Source organism: Oryzias latipes, chromosome 14 (genome assembly GCF_002234675.1).
Source record: "Oryzias latipes chromosome 14, ASM223467v1".
NCBI classification, from domain to species: Eukaryota; Metazoa; Chordata; class Actinopteri; order Beloniformes; family Adrianichthyidae; genus Oryzias; species Oryzias latipes.
Window position 1 is genome coordinate 9632742 of NC_019872.2, and position 18416 is coordinate 9651157.

The following is an 18416-nucleotide window of genomic DNA, read 5'->3' on the forward strand; positions in this document are numbered from 1 at the left end:
GTGGGCTGCAGACACATCCGCTCTCGTGAACCACCAACTCAACTCCTCAATACTGAGGGTCAAGCAGGGAGTCTTTGGTATGACACGACCAAAGATTTGAACTCTTGGCCTTCCACTCTCAAGGTGGCTACTCCACCACAAGGTTAGTGTAAACAGGTATTAAGAAACACAAACTGCTAATCTAAAAAAAAAAAAATCAAATCTTTTATTTTGGAAGTAGATGCAACAAGTTGGGTATTTTCACAAAAGAGTTCTTCCATCAAATACAATGAATGTGTTAAAAAACAATAGGGCCTGTGAGGCAAATCTAAGGTTTGGTGCAAAAATCCACAAAGCAACACTTCCTCAAACTACCAAGTCCTATGTCCTCCATCAAAATAGTCAATTATTAGCTGTAGTTTAGCAGTATCAGCATTCCTTCTTGATTTTTTTTTATTTCTTTTTGAAAAATGAGGACCCTAACAAAACGATATCGGATGGTACATTTCCACAAGCAGAGCCGCTAAGTCCCTGCGTGAAAACAATGACCCTCACATACTGCTTGGTCTGTGCCGGGGACTGTAACAGTGAACAAGAGTGGGCGTTACTCCACCAACACAGCTCCCAGCAAAGACGTCATATTCAACAGAAAGAACAGGTTGTGCTCCAACTGCTTCCTCATGCAAATGCGCATATTTTGGTGGACAAAACACAAGCAGGCAGTTCCAAACAGGTCCCCTGCCTACAGGTTTGGGATTAGCTGGCGACTGTTTGGAAATTAGTCACACCAGCGTCAAGTTGTTTCTTCAAAGCTGCCATTTACTTTGGTCTACAGAAGCTTTTTACCACAAAGTACATTTAGATTTAACATTCAAATAATTAAGATATCAAGTATAAACAGTTGAAAGTATAGGACTAGAGTCAAAGAAAGTAGACCCGACGTTTTGGGGGATGTTTTTGGAACCAAAAAGCCCACCTGTCAACAAAGACTGATTAAAACAGCGGGATTTTCCAGATCTTATCCTACCAACTTGTCAATGACTTACCATGACAGTTTGAAAACTGGACTAATAAATACATTTTAAAAATCTCAGAAGTGAGGCACTCAAACACTCAATTTCTATGGATTTTGTTTTTTTTTGTCAAATTGATATTGATAAAACTGATTTGCTTTATAGATCTGATGACATTTTTTATGATTTATCTTTAAAAAAAAGAATGAAACATGTTTTTTATTTCCTATTCCTCTAATTTCCTAAAGGTTTCATGCCAAGAACAACCATTGAGGTCAGGTTTTGCTGTACAGTCACAGCTCAGTTCTGGATTATTTACCTACGGATAATGGACCATACAGCTGTGTTTCTGTTTATTCCTTCATAACAGAAAAAAACAAATGACAGAAGCCGATGCAAACAAAAGCAGTTAAATTAAAACACACAGGCAAAATAGTGGTTATGTAAGATGTCAATGACTGAGAGGTTCTCAACATGGCTTTTAGTTGGTGTCATTGACAGGCGTCAATGCAAAACTGAATTAACTCCACACTGTCAGAGAAGTGCTGAACATGCACGAGCCCAAAAGCTTTGCTGAAGCATTGTCATACAGGCACAGTATCCAATTTTCTTTAAAAAACAACAGAAATGGCTTAATAAACTATTCTTTTTTTTTTTTAAACTTTTTTGAACCTTAAGTCACTTGTGTATCTGAGAGGATATGAGCCTTGCTGCTGCCCTTCCAAAGCTGCCATCTGAACTTGCCATGGTTCTCCGAGGCATGCATGTGACAGTGTCAGAGTCAATATATCAACGGCTGCACCCGGGCAGCGTGATGTAATCCTGGTGTGTGACTCAGACTGGCAACACATGGCATCGACAACACAAGCATGTCCAACAGCACGCTTCGTCCAACTGGCACTGTTGGGATTCAGTTGTGCGTTTGCCCCTCCGAACACGTCAATCAAACCGCTTTTAGAGACGCCAGCCCAAGGCTCGAGGACGCCTGCGCAGCTCTTTTCGTCTCCAGCGAGCCTGCATCATACTTGCTGAGCTCAGTAGAATTAAGGATGAGGACTTCAACAGCAAGTTTCCCTTTCGATTCCGTTTTCCCATCAGAGGCCAACACAGCACTAACCCCTGACCTTGACCTTTGACTCCTTTGTGTGTGCTTGTGTGTTCCACTGAAAGTCAAGGCATTAACAGATGTATTATTCTAAACAAACCCACAGCTCAAAAACTAGAGAAATAATCCCTTTTTTTAACAGAATAACAGCTTTAGGTCTTTTAAAATGACATTTCAATTGTACTACATTCACTTAAGAGAAAAATATGTGAAACAAATTACTTTAGGCTTCTAATGTTAAGATGCAGACTTTTCTAGAATGACCAATAAAATACACTAAACTAGGAAATCTACTATAACCCTTGTGCTATCTTAGATGACCCCACCCTTACATTGACGTGTTCTTCCTACCATGACAAAGGTGGAAAGATTTCATGTAATCCATGGACACCAGTGAAGATCACAAATCATTGAAGAAAAAAGGTTCAGAGCACTGGCTAGTGGGTCTAGATGACCCAACTCCCAACGTTAAAGTGCCTAGGATAGCACAAGGGTTACATGTTGACAACTTGAGTAACATAACCATATTTCCATCAATAATCAACATGCCCAACCTACATAGAAAAACAGAGAAGTAACCTTTTCACTTGAAGATAGTCCAGCAGGCTCCTTTTTACAGTGGAGTAGTCGAAAGGCAAAATTAGTCGTGTTTTTTTCCCAACCTTTCCAACTTTTTGTAATTCTCTCTTCTCGGAGATCTAGACTAACTAAAATCATGTTTAGAGAGATCAAGTCCAAGTAGGTTGGATGTGTGGCCAAACTGGTCAAAGTCTGGGGCCCTGCTTCTTTAGACTTGGGCTGTGGATACATTTATTTTTCCTGATCAAAATTCTCTTTGAACTGCTGCTTGATTCACTAAATACTATGTGTGTATTCAAACCTGCACCAGGGTTCACTTGCAAGTGAGGACCCTTTTGTTTAGGCAAACCAGAGTCTGTGTCCTAAGTCTTCATCAGAATTGCACTAAACGAGGAAATGACCTCAGTGCAGACCTTACAGCCCAGTGTGAAAGTGTCTTTGAAATACAATCATTTCCCTCACTTTGTAATTAGTTAAAGAAATAAACCTTTCCAAGTCCTTCTACAGTAAACCTTCTGAAAATTGGCACACAAACAATTAATTTCTGGAATTTGATGAGGGAAAATGTTTCCTCTTATCTTCTGGTATGATGGCTCTGGATAATTATGGCCAGCTCTGACACAAATTAACATGTTCTCACCAGCACACAAATGGCAGGGTGTCTGATTACTACCCACTGACTGTTCTTGATTGATGTGTGCGGACAGTCCTCATTAGATCATCAGGATCACATGTTTTCTGGACGCTCTAACCTCATTTCACCACAAGAAGTCACAAACCTGTGTTTAAATGAGAATACTAGCAGAAAACATTAATTACCCTAAAAACATCAGGATGTGTCAACACTGATAGCATAGTACGTATGAACTGGAGTTGCAAAAGTCAGAGTGACATCCTAAAATAACTTTAAATGGAACTGATTTTAAAACTTCAAATTAAAATAAGGAAAAATGGAAAATATGTATTTTTGTTGTATGATTGTATGAAGCACATTTAAGTAACCAGTTTAGTAGATAAAGATGAGTCTCAAGTTAGTTAAACGGGGAGGATTTCTGCAGGGGGGTGGCTTTTACATTGCTCTAAAAACACCAAAACATGTTCCATAGATCACCTATTTAGTTGATTTATTTTACAACACTTACCTTTATCGCTCTTTCACTTAACCTTGGATTGCCAGTGCATTCTCTTAACCACGATGCAAAATTGCCCAAAAGAAAAAATTACAGTTCTTTTTTTTAGTATATTTTTCTTTTAGTGGAATAGGTTTAAATAGAAAAAAGTTTGCATGCTGCATCCCTGCATGCTGCTGACGGTAAGCTGCTAGATTTTCTCATCTCATTAACTGCACCAAGATGTACTAAAAGCAGCAATCTGTGAACTTCTCTTTTCGCCATGCAAATCGGTTGTTTGTTTCCTGTGTGTTTGTTTATCTGCTCTTCCCTGCACCATGTTTACTCTATGCCTCTCCTATTTCGGCATTCTTCCTCCTTTGGCTCTCGCTGTTGCAACCAGAACACATGCAGTGCATCCTCCACATACTCGCACCCCCAAAAAAAAGGCCTTCCTAAAAAACAGGCGTTCCTCTGTTGCCATGGAGACCAATTCAACCCTGTCAGCACTTCCAAGGTCCACGGGGAGCGAGGTATAATTTACCCTCTGAAAAATCCTTCACAGGTTTTTCTATCCTTTCAGCCCTTCTTATTTCCTCTTTACGAAACTGAAAGAAACAATCATCCATTCTAACAGGGATGACGTTTCCATCCCATTTTCCTTCACTTCGATTCATTCACCCATTGGCGTTTGGCAACGGCGGTCTCGTTTTCTCCCACTCCACGCAAGACTCTCCAAGAAGCAGAGCACATCCATCCATGGGCTGAGAGAGTTGGTGGAGAATGAGGAGAAAAAAATGTGCATCTGCTGCTGGGATGCGGGAAGCTGACATTCGCCTGAATTTTCTCCGAGAGCCCATTTGATGATGCAAAGACTGAGGAATGTCACAAAGGCAAAATCAAATATTCTGGAGATGGGGGAACCCATCTCTGCTAAATTCGCTGGAGGCGCGTTAACAGCACGGGGGATGAGAGCCTGCAGCTCTGGGACAAATAAAAACCAATAAAGCACTGTTGGAAAAAAGGCAGTTGAGTACTTTACTACTTAATAAATGGATTTTGAGCCCAACAACTAATGGTGAATTATGTAACAGCAATGCGTTTCTACCACTACACACAACTCCAGCTACGAGAAATAAAACAATTGGAAAGAAGCATGAAACCAAAGTTCTCTGGCCAAACAGTTATTCATGTGACCACTGTAATACACATCTATAGCAGGATTATGACTGTAACTGACCTATAACTCTGCGGTTTAGACTCAGTGAAGCAACAAGGGAGGGAGAATCCCCAAATGTTCTTCTGGATTCCCTTGGATTAAGCATCCAGTCATAACAGATCAGAACATGAAATATTCAGTCGGTGATTACATTTATAATACATGGGAATTCCACAGTCTTTTCTGCAGCCAGGCCCCGACCTGGTACAATATGCATAAAGGCCGGATCTACACGAAAACAACAACAACAACAACAACAACAACAACAAAAAGAACCTGCTTTATGAAGGGATCAGTTGAGCTTCAACAAGCAGAAATGACATGCACAGCTGGGATAGCTGATCTCTACGCCGGAGGAGCACATGATTTATCCTTTCTATACATAGACCTGGAAGTGCGCTTAGTGCTAATGTGCAGAAACAAGGAAGACGATATAAAAACGGTCAGTAGAGGAACTATTCCTTTTAAGTCCATCAAATGTCCATCTGAATGCATCTAATGTGACTTTTTGGAAGTGCTTACACCATGTGAAGCTGATATTAATCTTTATGACGACAGCCTGACATGCAGCTCAGCAAGTGTAAAGCAAGTTAATGTGTGACACAAGGATGCAGTTTGAAAGGGGATAGATGGGCTTAAGTCACATGGTGATGATGTGGCCCAGAGAGGCAATAGATGATGATTAAAGCAGCACTTTATCATTATGCGGGACATGCTTTACCACAAACTTTAAAGCAGAAAAGAAGACCTGAACCAATCAGGAAAGTTGGCTGTCAAACAGACAATTGAGCGTGAAAAGATAAAAAAATCTGATTTAAAAGATTGCTTGACAGACATGTTGGATTTTTTATCCCGTTGAGTTGTTGCCGTTTGCATTTCTTACTAGATTCAACCTAATATCAAAGTAAATCCTTTTGCAAACCAATTTGCTTTCTTGTACTGCAGAAATCCCAGCAGCCAGCTGACTTTTAGCTGTTTTGTATATGAATAAATAAAACTATTATTAGGGTCTTAATTGAGTCTCATGGTGCCCCCCTCCCCTTTTGAGAAAATGTCACTGTTTTTCATCTCACATCTCCACCAATTAGGGGTTTGATGAAAGACTTGAGTCGCAGACCCAACAGCACCGACCAGCTGCTGTAGGAGTGGGGAAATATTATAGCAACTGTAGCAACTGATTTTAAAATAAGTCTTTTTTTTTCATGTAAAGTAACCAACGTTTACTGGTTTATTATCAAAAATGTTAACGGAATTATGAAAAACACCAGGAACCAGGATCACCCCTTCATTGGATTTGTTCAAAATCAATGCATTTAATGATTAAGCATTTAAATCATAAACATAAGTCATCACAAATCAAGAATAAAAATTAGTTAGATCAATTTATTGTGGATACAAACTGAAAAAATCTCTGGTTGTAAAAGTTTGATTAAAGTTAGATAAGTAAATCCACACCATCGTGTAAAAAATGTTACTAAATGTCACCAAAAAATTGAACTTTTTTCTCCCAAAATAAAAAAATGATCACAATGTTTTAGGAATGTAAGCTTCATAATCTATCAAAGAGGACTGAAGACAAAGTGTAAAAGGTTCCCAATCCAACTCAATTGAGTACATAAACTTAAAATTACAACTATTTCAACTTTTTAAAACCATACAAGTAAAAAAATGATTTTATTAATTAAAATTTAAATATTAGAGCAGGGGCCTGAAAAATGCGGCTCTAAGAGCCACATTTGACTCTTTAATCCCCTTCATTGTGGCTTTGAAGAAAATGCAAATTATAGCTCTGTTGGTCAAGATTTTTCATTTATTTTAAGATTTTTAAATTGAAGTGATCTTACATCAGTAGAAATTATCTGTCTTCTTTTTACCACCACTGGCATTACACTAGATCAAGATGTGTTGAGGGCTTCCCCATTCCTCCAAAATGCACACACGTCAGATAACTAACTAGGCAGAATGATGGCAACCGGTTTGATCTATTGTCAGAGTGGTTTATCAACAGAATACGCTTAAACTCATGTATTTATCTCAAGTCTAGTCGCTGTTCTGAGGCAAAGTACTTCCAGTATAAAGTACAAATTTCCAGCAGCATGAGGGTCTTAAGTCCAAAGTTTTTGCAGACTGCCCTTTGGTGAGGTGAAAAGGTTTAAGGGTCAACCGTTCAGGCGGACATACTTTGAACTTTTTAAATGCAAAATTACTGTTTAATAAACATTGCGATGGCTTACTTTCAGAAGTCCTTCACATAGAAAACAAATTCATTTTTACCATAGACTGTATGACAGAACTGAATGAGCCATCCCTCCCCCCCGCTCTCTTTCTCAACAGGAAGTACCCACTGGCTCCAAGAAAACTAAATCCCATTGCCGTCTACTGGGAAATAAACAGCTATTACTCAGCCATTATATTTATCAGAATAACTATTCTTGCTCGGCTTATTAACACATTTTTGTTAATCTCAATTTTTTTCATTTTTCATCTTTTTTTTAATCGCAAGTTAATGAAGCTATAAACTGGCCAATCAGATGCCTCCATAAAAGCAAGCTGGCCCCCGCTTGAACGTTCGAAATGTTTGAAGGATTCTCCCGAGTAAGCTTTAGATGGAAGGGGGTGTGGCCTTCGAACAAGGACACTCCTGATTGGCGACAGTGTTTGCCACAGAAACATTGACTCAGACCAACTGGGACCAATCACTGTTTACTCACATCATCTGGCTCCAACATGGCGACTGAATTTTCTTCATTTGGCTGGAGCCGGAAGTAATGCGTTTTCTATGGGTTACGGTCAATGGTTTTTACCTAAATTACTGTCAACATGTCCATTTTTTGTGCCGTTTCTTCTCGGATGGCTTGTTGTAGTGACTGGTAGTTCCTCTTAAATTTGAACTCCTCGGGGGGAAAAAACCAGCCTCTTGGCATATTAGGCAAACACAGACACACATGTTTGTGTTTAAAAGATTTTTATGTTGTGTAATTGTCATGTCATATTTTTCGTTTAAAATACATAAATAAAAGTAGGGAGCATGGTGTCCCAAATGGTTTTAAAATCCAAGACACTAGATAGTCCCGTACTGTACAGTTTTGTTTTTCTTTTGGTAGTTGGGGAACGGGGAGGGTGGGCCGGATAGAACTGCTTTTATGACAGGAAATTTGAACTGCCGGACTTTGGACATGCCTGCTTAAAGGTTAGTGGATTTGGCAAGCTTAGAAACCCAACTTTGAGCATTTGAGGAAGTGTGTGGTCAAACAAAAGACGTGCGAGGGTTTGAAAAGCGGTAGTGTTAATGAAGTGTCAGTCATTTGTCTCACCGTGTCCGCTGAGGTGCTGGCAGTCATCGTGAAGGTTTCTGCTGGTCCTCCGGTGGGGTTCACAGGCACATACACGCACTCTCTCGAAGACAACGCGGTCTCTATGCGGTCTCTTTACCTCACAAAGGCTCCCAAGAGTCCAAAAATGTGCGTCCACGCCGGGTGGAAACTCGGTTTTATCCCCGAATACTTTTTTTCTTTCCAGCCACACCGAGGTAGACGAGACGAGCTGCCTCTTCCTCTTTTTTTATTGCACAATCATTTCTCTGATTATCACAGAAACACGCACACTCCTTTAAAAAAATGTAATTTCGAAAGTGGAGTTGAAATGAATTTAGATACTATTGACCCGAGGGCCTCGTTCCGATCTCAAATACCCAACCCTGCTGTGTGTGCAGTGCCTACTACGTCAACGCCATGCGAAAAAATGGGAAGAAAGAAAGAAAAAACAATACTACTGCTGGCACATCCGGATGGTTTTTCTCTGTTGTTTTTTTAAAAGAAGGAAACAAAAATATCCGTAGTGTTTAAGATTTTGGTTCCCCTTAATGAAGTCCGAGAGGTTGTGTGGGGAAAGACGTCAGGCGGCTAAATGTCCCTTTAAAACGCGTGTTTGATTGTTGACGGTGCTCCGGACTGCACTGCTCGCCTGAGCCTCCTCAGCCCACTCAGCTGTCATTCTCTCTGACAAGCGTGGCAGCCGGGAAGCAGAACATCCGGTCTGCGTTTTCAAAATAAAACCATGTGCTGCATTTCTGATCCATCAGATTTCTGTTTAACGAAAGTCACGACCTAACTGAACAAGTCTCAAAACCTTCGTGTAAGTCTATACAATAATAAAAAAGTTTATTCTTTCTTTCTTACTAGTTATATAATTACTTTTGAAACAAAGGCTAATGCACGCATTCAAATAAGCTAATTTTGCAAAAAATAATAAATAATAATACAGATTACTGTTTAGAAAAAATAGCACAAAAAGTTCATTGGATTCACAAGTTTGAAGTTTATTTGGTTTTTCAAACATTTTTATTACATCTATACAATAATCAACATTAAAAGGACTGTGCTGAAATGCCATGCTTTTCAAAGCCCATCAAAAAATGCATACAATTTACACAGAAACAAAACTTAACATCAAGTTGACAAATATGCCCCAAAACATTAAAGCAAAATACTTAAATACATACTCATAAGCAGGTGATCTAAACATGTTCATATAGGGTCACATGAAGTGACATTTAGTGTCACCTTTTAAATGATTCTCATTCCTTTTTGCTTTTCTTTATTACATTATTTATGTTGAAATTACGTTTAATGGGACTCTGTTGTTAAAAGATTTTAGTACTAGAAGCCTGCACTTAAAAATGTAGGGCATGTTTGTTTTTCTTTGCTGTCCGTTTGCTGCCTGTACAAGCTTGCTTGTTGTTGTGGAAAAAGAATTAGAAAAAATTTCACTCTAAATTATTGCTTGGTGGCTGCCTTGTGTTGTGATGGTGAGTATTATCACCTCACAGCTGCAAGGGGGTAGAAGGCAGGCTAGATGGTAGATTTTGAGGGCTTAGGGTGCCCTGCTTTAAGTTGTTCCTTTGGAGTTAACTGTTAAAAGTAAGTAAGTTTGATCAGTTTTCATACACTTGGGTGTGTGAAATGTTGTCTCTGCATTGATCCTGATTCTAGTAGTAAGAGCTGAGCTTGGGAACCATCAGGGGGTCTAACCCCTCAACCCAACCACTTCACATTGAGTGTTAAGAAGGGAGGCAATTTTTTCAATCATAGATTAGAACCCACTCCATCTTAATTTCATTGACTTTCTTTTATTTTCAAACACAAAATAAAATACTTAAACACATATGATTAACAGGAAGTGATAAAGTGCTTTAATAAGCAGATGCTCTTTGTTTAGGCCACTAAGCTGGAGTGAGTGTACTGTCTATGCATGGTCTCAATGCGTGTGTCAACATGAGATTTTGAGTTTTATTTTGAAATAATAACTTAGCATCCGTGTTGTGTTCTCTGTACTGCAGCTTGATGCAGGCTCCTTTAACATGGCCACAGTCTGTCAGTTGGGGAGGGGAACAGATCAGTTGTGTAGAAAGTAGTTGGAGCATGAATGGAGGTCAGTGTAGCTGAATGGGAGACCCAAGAGTATGTTGAACAGAAAGAAAAAGCACTTTCTTTACATGGGTCCAGTGTTTTGGGTGTTTCAAACAGTTGTCTTGGCTGGTGAAAACGCTTTGTCCTGGTAAACTCCTTATGAAGTTTCTTGTTTAACAGCACAGGAAATGTATTTATTTCTGATCAAGCTGAAATTGTTAACTTGAGTGTTAAAGAAGGGTTAAGGGCAACTGTAGAGCAAAACAAGAACAGAGAATATGTCCTTTAGACATCCCTTAAAAATTACATTTACATTCATGTAAGTGAACATATCGCATTAAAAACATTACATTTGAGCTTTTTGCTGCAGAAAAAAAAACTTTTACTCCTATTAAATCTGCCTAGGAGCTTAAGATGTTTTTTCCTCTGACACCTTCTTTTACCATCCAGTTCATTGCTGGCGGAACAGGAAAGCTCAACAGTTTTCAGCTTCCAACAATTCCAAATTGATATTGAGAAATTGTGTTTTTTCCTGGATTAACAACCTAATCTCCCAACCATAAGTAGAGAGTGGAGGTGGTGGTGGGTCTGGCACGCACGCCCCAAACCAAACAGTAAGCGTGTCCACACAAACACAGCAAGGTGTGAACGTGATTTTGTTTTGGCTTTTGGAAATGAAGGTCAGTGTCTACCAGGTGAGAAAAGTAGGGCAGCAATGATTTTAATCATTTCCAGTTCATCTTCTGATTATAGCTGTACAGCTTTTGTTCTGAAAGACCAATTTCTGGGAGAAATATTTATGAGCCCCCAGCTGATAACCAAAACAATAACTGTGTTGGAGGAAGCAGAGGAAAGCTGCATAAGCTGTCGGCTGTATAGGGAATCATCCTGACTGTTCAGTTGGTTTATGCACCAAATAACCCGAAACAATGGGGTCTTTGTCCAGCATCCTTAAAGGACTTCTGATCAGGGACATTTACTTCTGTCCTAAATGGGGGATCTTGGCATTTGTTGCAAATCACTGTGTGTGGGGCTCTTGACTGTGACCACCGCATCCTCTGAAGCAGTCTTAGACGAAATAGACTTGAAGACAGCCACTCTTGTCACACTGGGGGTTGCCAGGGTAGTTATAAAGACTCCCTTGTGGCTCTCCTAGGTCTGGAACACGCTGGCTTTGAAAGGGGGAACTATGTGGCACCTGTTATGTCTTGACTGAAACATCTTTCTTATATTGCATGGAGGAAACAATTAATACCATTCAACCATATTATTGGATCACGACTCTGATCATCTGAGAAATCAAAGCCCTTCAAACTTTACTGTTTTTCGTCAAAACGAATGTTTGGAAATGCAGACAAAAGCTGAGTGTCCTCCTTAAAGACGTCTCTCATTGCTTTTAAAATCCCACACCAATCATCTTTTGAAGCCCATCTGCTGGACTATTTAAATACGTAGTTGCAGAGTTAGATAAATTAATTTTTCTCTAGGTGGTCTGGTACATCGCCTGTCCGTCCTTTACCACAAAGGAGGGTCTAATGGGAGGGATGTCCAGTTTAGGTTAGTCTGTTTGTTTGAGTTCAGTTTAGAATTTTCCTTTTGAATTCTATGTATTCATGATCCTTATCATTTTATGTTTACTTTACAATTACCGGTACAAAACCCAATAAGATGACTGTTGTTACGTAAGATAAGGTAAGAATAAAATTGAATTGAATTGAATTAAATAAATAATAAATAAATCTTTTGATCTATTTTACAAGCATTCCCAGGAGGAGTCTTTTATTTACGATTATGCCATTTTCAGACAAAATAAAAAAAACTGTTATTTTCTAGGACATAGTTTCGGCAGAGCAGCAGTAGTTCATTAGAAATTCACCTCCGAGATTTGAGTGGAACCGTTGGCGCAGAGTGGAGTGGGTCTTACGGTAAAGATATGATAAAGACCCAATACATGAATAGGGAGTTCATAGAAGTTGCTCTCCTCTTCATCTAAAAGTCAGTGGCAGTGATTCAGGTTCTCCATTTGCCCACTGCCATAGTTAGACTAGAGATATGATGGATGGATGGATGGATGGATGGATGGATGGATGGATGGATGGAAAGCGTTACTTCTGGTACAAAAATACAGGCATGATGGGATGAACAAGAAAAGTAATGAATTTTTTTTTTTGAGCGCCCTATAATAAAAATAGTTAAAGGTGTATAATAAAGTAGTCCCCAAGAGAGTTTATCATTGTTATTATAATTGTGCTGCATTAGTGGCCAGCACTGTTTGTATTACACAGCAGTTTTTCCAAGGACTTTCTTTTTTATAGATAGATAGATAGACAGATAGATAGATAGATAGATAGATAGATAGATAGATAGATAGATAGATAGATAGATAGATAGATAGATAGATAGATAGATAGATAGATAGATAGATAGATAGATAGATAGATAGATAGATAGATAGATAGATAGATAGATAGATAGATAGATAGATAGATAGATAGATAGATAGATAGATAGATAGATAGATAGATAGATAGATAGATAGATAGATAGATAGATAGATAGATAGATAGATAGATAGATAGAATTATTCTAGACATTCAAACCAATGTCAAATGAAATCAGACGTGCAATTTCATTTTGTGCTCTAGATTTTTCAGGTTCTATATGTTGTGTTGGTGCATACAAGTTTCTCTGTGCTCTGCATTTTCCCGTCTCAGCGCTTTGGTTACACTTGTTTGACAGTGCAGGTCTGTGTAACATGAACCCCCAGGTCACCTTAACTACAGTTTCCAAGTTCCTGTCTTTAGGGTCTACTGATCAAATATAAATATTTCGTTTAAAGCGAAAACAATACACTCCTGTAAACCTCTAAGCCTCTTTTTTTGGGGGAATGGGGCGTGGGGGTGTCACTGCACACACCTCACTCAGCCCACACACAGACTCATGAAATTGAAAAGTAGCAACTGCTTTGTGTTACGATTGAAGCATGGTTACGGTTGAGGTCATGAAGTGTCTTCCCTTTCAGAGACGGCTCTGTGGAAAGTGTCATTGTCAATCAGTTGTTTATTTTCTTTTCTTTTTTTGTCTTTGAAAGATGATCTCCACAACACCCGGAGTATTAGTTTAATAATTCTCCTGTAAGGTGCCTTTCCATTTTTACCGCCGATTATTAGCATGTGCCGTGTGTTAACAACTATTTTTGGAATTGGACAGGACGGTGACAGAGACACCTTTGCTTGGAGCTGCTGATCTCACATAACACCCAGCATGACGCCTCACTCACACTGGCTGCAAGGACAGTTTGATGCTTCCAGAGGAGGTGTGAGCAACTGTTTTCCCCACCACATCCACACAATGGGGCTTATTGCCCCCTTCCTGCTCATCGTTACCCTCACCTTTGACCGGAACTACTCATGTGAGAAGGATTGGGTAATAGTCCTCTTTTTTTCCCTTTGCAGCTTTTTCCATCTTTGTTTCTTAAACTTTGTTGCACGCACCCATGAAACTCTGAAAATCTTTTAGCACTCATTTTTTGCAAGTGGATCTGTCACATTTGAAAATCTCTCTCATTTTTTCTAAACTCTATTGGACGTTTTTGACTGATGCACTGCCACCAAACCTCAAAGACATGCCTACACAGGATCAGGTCCCTCTCAAAGGTAATAGATTGAGCCAGGGTTGGATTTGGCTCAGACTCACCAAAAGACTCTCTAAGCCTGAGCTTATCTATGGCTAGCTGTTGTTCTGTGGATCAGGTGGGCACTCCCCTAATCTGCCCACCTGTTTGACACTCACCGGAAAATCCACATGAATGTTTATCTTGGGATCTCCACTGTTTCCCGCAAGCTAAATTTAAGATACAAGTTGTTTCTGTTATTTCAAAGATGCTCCCTTTAAATGTTTGTGTTTTTAATCTTTGTCACAACGGGTGCGTGCGGTGGCAGAAGCAGCACTCCAGCAGTTACAAGCCTCCCCCCTCAGGCTGTGATAACATTTGTCATCGTGGCACTCCGTCTGCCACAGAAGGGAAATATGCAAGTGCTCAGTGCTTTGCTGTACACCTGCTACAAGGATTGTAGATTGCTATCCTTCCTTTTTCTGTTTGTCTAAGTTGCATTGTTAAAGCCGATGATGCATTTTTCTGGTAAGACGATATCTCCCAGAAACGAGCTGTTTTGAGAGCTCTTCAATCTCTGCTTCCTTGTTTTTAGCCAGTTAATACCCATGCTTAAAAGTTGTTGTTGACCTAACAGCACAGAAAGTTGTCCTCCTGCATGTGAATAACATTAGATATTGCTTGAAAAAGGACATTAATTGCATTTATCATCAGAAATGAAACATGGAGGAATTTGTTTTCCTCATTTTGTGGTTACAAACATGCTTGCATAGTTAAAAATGTATGCATGTGGAAGGTATTTGGTAAGTTTGACTATAGCAATCACAGTAAAGACTACATAATAACTCAAGTTGGGTTGTGTTTAACACAACTCTGAGATAAAAAAGGGATTACCAGTGCGTTTTTTCTGGTTCATTTTAACTCAGGTAAAAAAATAAAAACTCAGGAAAAAAACATAAATTGGGTTAAATTCAAACCAATCTTTTCCAAAAAATGAGTATTGCTCTGTTTTGTACAGTTTTTAGCCAGATGTCAAAGAAAACAAAGATGTACATGGATCTATTTGTCTGCAGTGGATGCATCAGAATGGAGCAGATCAGGGAGCATGTGGCCCGCCCGCTGTGTATTTTCTACATCACATTTAGGCTTTTTTCCAACAGCATTTTTTGGTCTGCTCCTGATTCACAACAATTTGAATAAAGATATCCTCAAAAATGCCATTTTGAGCTTAATATTCTTTATACATGTCCTCCATCGTCAATGTAAAAATATGATCAACACTAAAAAACATAATTTTTTAATACTAAACATTGTGGCTATATTATGTTTTACTGCTGTATCTTTTTAGATGCTTTTTAGCAAAGTCCAATCTAGCCTTCCAATTCTAGAGCCTTATGAGTGGCTTGCATCTTGCAGTGTACCCTCTGTATCTACTTTCACGCAGTCTTCTTTTTATGGTAGACTTGGATACTGATACGCCTTCCTCCTGGAGAGTGTTGTTCACTTGGTTGGCTGTTGTGAACGGGTTCTTCTTCACCATGGAAATGATTCTGCCATCATCCACCACTGTTGTCTTCCGTGGACGTCCAGGTCTTTTTGCGTTGCTGAGTTCACCAGTGCTTTCTTTCTTTCTCAGGATGTACCATACTGTTGATTTTGCCACTCCTAATACTGTAGCAATTTCTGGCATGTTTTTTGTCTGTTTTCTCAGCTTAATGATGGCTCCTTTCACATGCATGGAGAGCTCCTTTGACCGCATGTTGTCTGTTCACGGCAAAATCTTCAAAATGCAAGTATGAGTCCTCTAATCAACTCCAGGCCTTTTATCGGCTTCACTCATAATAACATAACAATGGAATTGCGCACACCTGCCCATGCAATAGCATGGAAGTCAATTGTCCAGTTACTTACCAGTCCATGACATGAAGGGATTGTGTTTAAAAAATGCTTTAGTTTTTCACATTTTCATGCAATCTTTTTGTTTAACCCATGGAATAAAAGCTGAAAGTCTGCACTTCAATGGCATCTACTTGTTTTATTTAAAATTCACTGTGGTAATGTACAGAAACAAAATTAGAAAGAATGTGTCTCTGTCCAAATATTTAGGGTCCTGACTGTATTTCTTTGCATTCTTACCCTATTTACACTTGTTAATTTGCCATTTCTCATGTATTTTTCCTATTTTGTTTATTTGCTGGTAGTTTTTTTCCTCCCTCTATTTTTTTGTTTGTATATATATATCTCTTTCTTCCAGTCTTTTCCTTCCTTGAATTGTTGCATTTTTTCTTTCTATTGATTGCATCTGTCCTTTCCACTTTTGTTTTCCTTCTTCCAATCCACATTTGCCTCTTTATCGTTCCCTTTATTTTCTGCATGTTTTTTTCTTTCATTTATTATTTCATAAAACAATGTCTTTCTTCTTTCCATCCTTTTATATTTGCCCCCTTCATTCACCCAATCATTTTTTGTTTGGTCCCTCCCTAAAGATCTGCTCATTACCAGTGTGTGAAACCTGTAACTGTTCCAGCATCTGCCCTTGTCCTAACATTCCTTCGCTCCGTTTCTGCAGCAAGGATTTGTCCTGGGCCTAATCACCCCAGTAATTACACTCAGGTGACACTGGCACATGTAGGGTTATGCTGCCATGGACAAAGCCTCACCAGGGTGGATCACACAGCTGTTGTTTTAGAGCCAACAATAGGCGGTGCCACTTTCTGCTCTGACAGCCCTCCATTTTCTTTTTCACCTCCCCCTCTTTTGATCGTCTTTATTCCAGTCACTCCTCCCTCATGAAGAAAGGAGCAATGCTTCAAGTGCATCACAGCTGAGTGACGCTGTGTCATAATACCAGTTGAAAATGTAAGTCTCCTTTATGTATAGGATTTAAAAAAATAATAATTTGGTACAAAACAGACTTATTTTAAAATATGGCTGTTTTTTTGTGGTAAATTTACCTATAAAAATAAATGATCATTTCTATTGTTCATCACTTATAAACAAGTTAATAACAGGGTTATAAGTAATTTTGTGATAGGAACTGGAAGTTTATTTCAAGCAATCTAAACAAATGACACTAAAGGAGACAAACAACAGAAATATTTATACAGAGATATGTCAAAGTTGGGATAATTACTTATGAACTGATTGGAAAACATACAAATGCATACATATACATATTTAATTGAATTATTTTTACTTTATCATGATTAGACCTATCCGTTGATCTGCATATAGAACATGATACGTTTCAACCATGAAAAATTAAGTTTGTTGAAGGGAGTTCGATTAATTGCTTAAAAGGGAAGCTAGTTCATATAATCCCACCCCTATACTTTACTAATTTATTACCTTTATTATCATCATTTCTTGTGGTTTCATTGTTTCTCCTGTGGTCACCAGATTGACTGCAGGATGAACTGCTGGTAGGAAAAATAAGAGAAAGAGATTAAATAAGGGAAGCAATGCACAGTCTGAATTAAGAGAGATTGTCCACGTCAGATTAGTAACTGCTTTGTAAGATCCCAAGCCGTAATGCGATGAAGCAATTTCTTTTTTAAATCAATTTTATTGACTGGGACATATGCAATTATATATGAACACTGGTACATTGAAACAAGTCATTTGTAACATATATTCATGCTCAGGGATGCTGGAGCCAACTCAGCTACTGTTGGGCAAAGGTGAAGTACACCCTAAACAGGTCACCTGTCTGTTGCAGGGCCACACACTCAGACACCAGTAATCCTATGAAGCATGTTTTTGGACTGTGGGAGGAAGCCGGAGTGCCCAAAGAAAACCCACGCATGCATGAGAAGAACTCACAAACTCCACACAGATTAGAATTAGAACCAGTCCTTCTTGCTGTGAGACTCAGGCTAGAACACTATATGCAGCCCCAACTTTTAACATCTGTCACTGACAGAAAATTACCTCTCTTCCTTAAAATTACCAGATTTAACTGATATTCAAAAAAAATTTTCCTTAACCACACAAATGGAATGTGCAGAAACAGTACCATAGTTTCACTACAGTTAAATAAAGCTGAACTTGAAGGATATTCTCTTCAGTGATTTTCAAAAAACACACAATATTTCCTAGCAAGACAAAGTAAAAGTTCTTAGAAAATATTCTAAGATTATATGTATGTATTGTCACAATGTTTTATACTTTTGGACCTGATGAGCATTTGAGACAAAATTCACTGAAGTCCATCATAGTCAAGAAGCATCAGTTTATTCTAAGGTGATATCAATGTGGAAGTTCATCCTTTCATCATCTGGTTTCTGATGCTGTCAGGTTCAACCAAAACAACAAAACAGGAGAAATTTAATGAAGAAATTCAAGTGGCCGGGATAGGCTCCGGCAGCCCCGTGACCCCGAAAGGGAAAAAC

General features: G+C 38.9%; 1 protein-coding gene across 1 annotated transcript in view; it reads right to left on the bottom strand.

The window, feature by feature from the left end:
- ubl3 (ubiquitin like 3) overlaps nucleotides 1-8993 on the bottom strand; it is a 35421-nt gene extending 26428 nt beyond the window's left edge. Inside the window, exon 1 of the mRNA XM_004084408.4 lies at nucleotides 8319-8993. Within this exon, the coding sequence (XP_004084456.1) occupies nucleotides 8319-8345 (27 nt within the window). The 5' untranslated portion in view covers nucleotides 8346-8993. The remainder of the gene's footprint in view (nucleotides 1-8318) is intronic.
- Between the last annotated feature and the right edge of the window lie 9423 nt (nucleotides 8994-18416).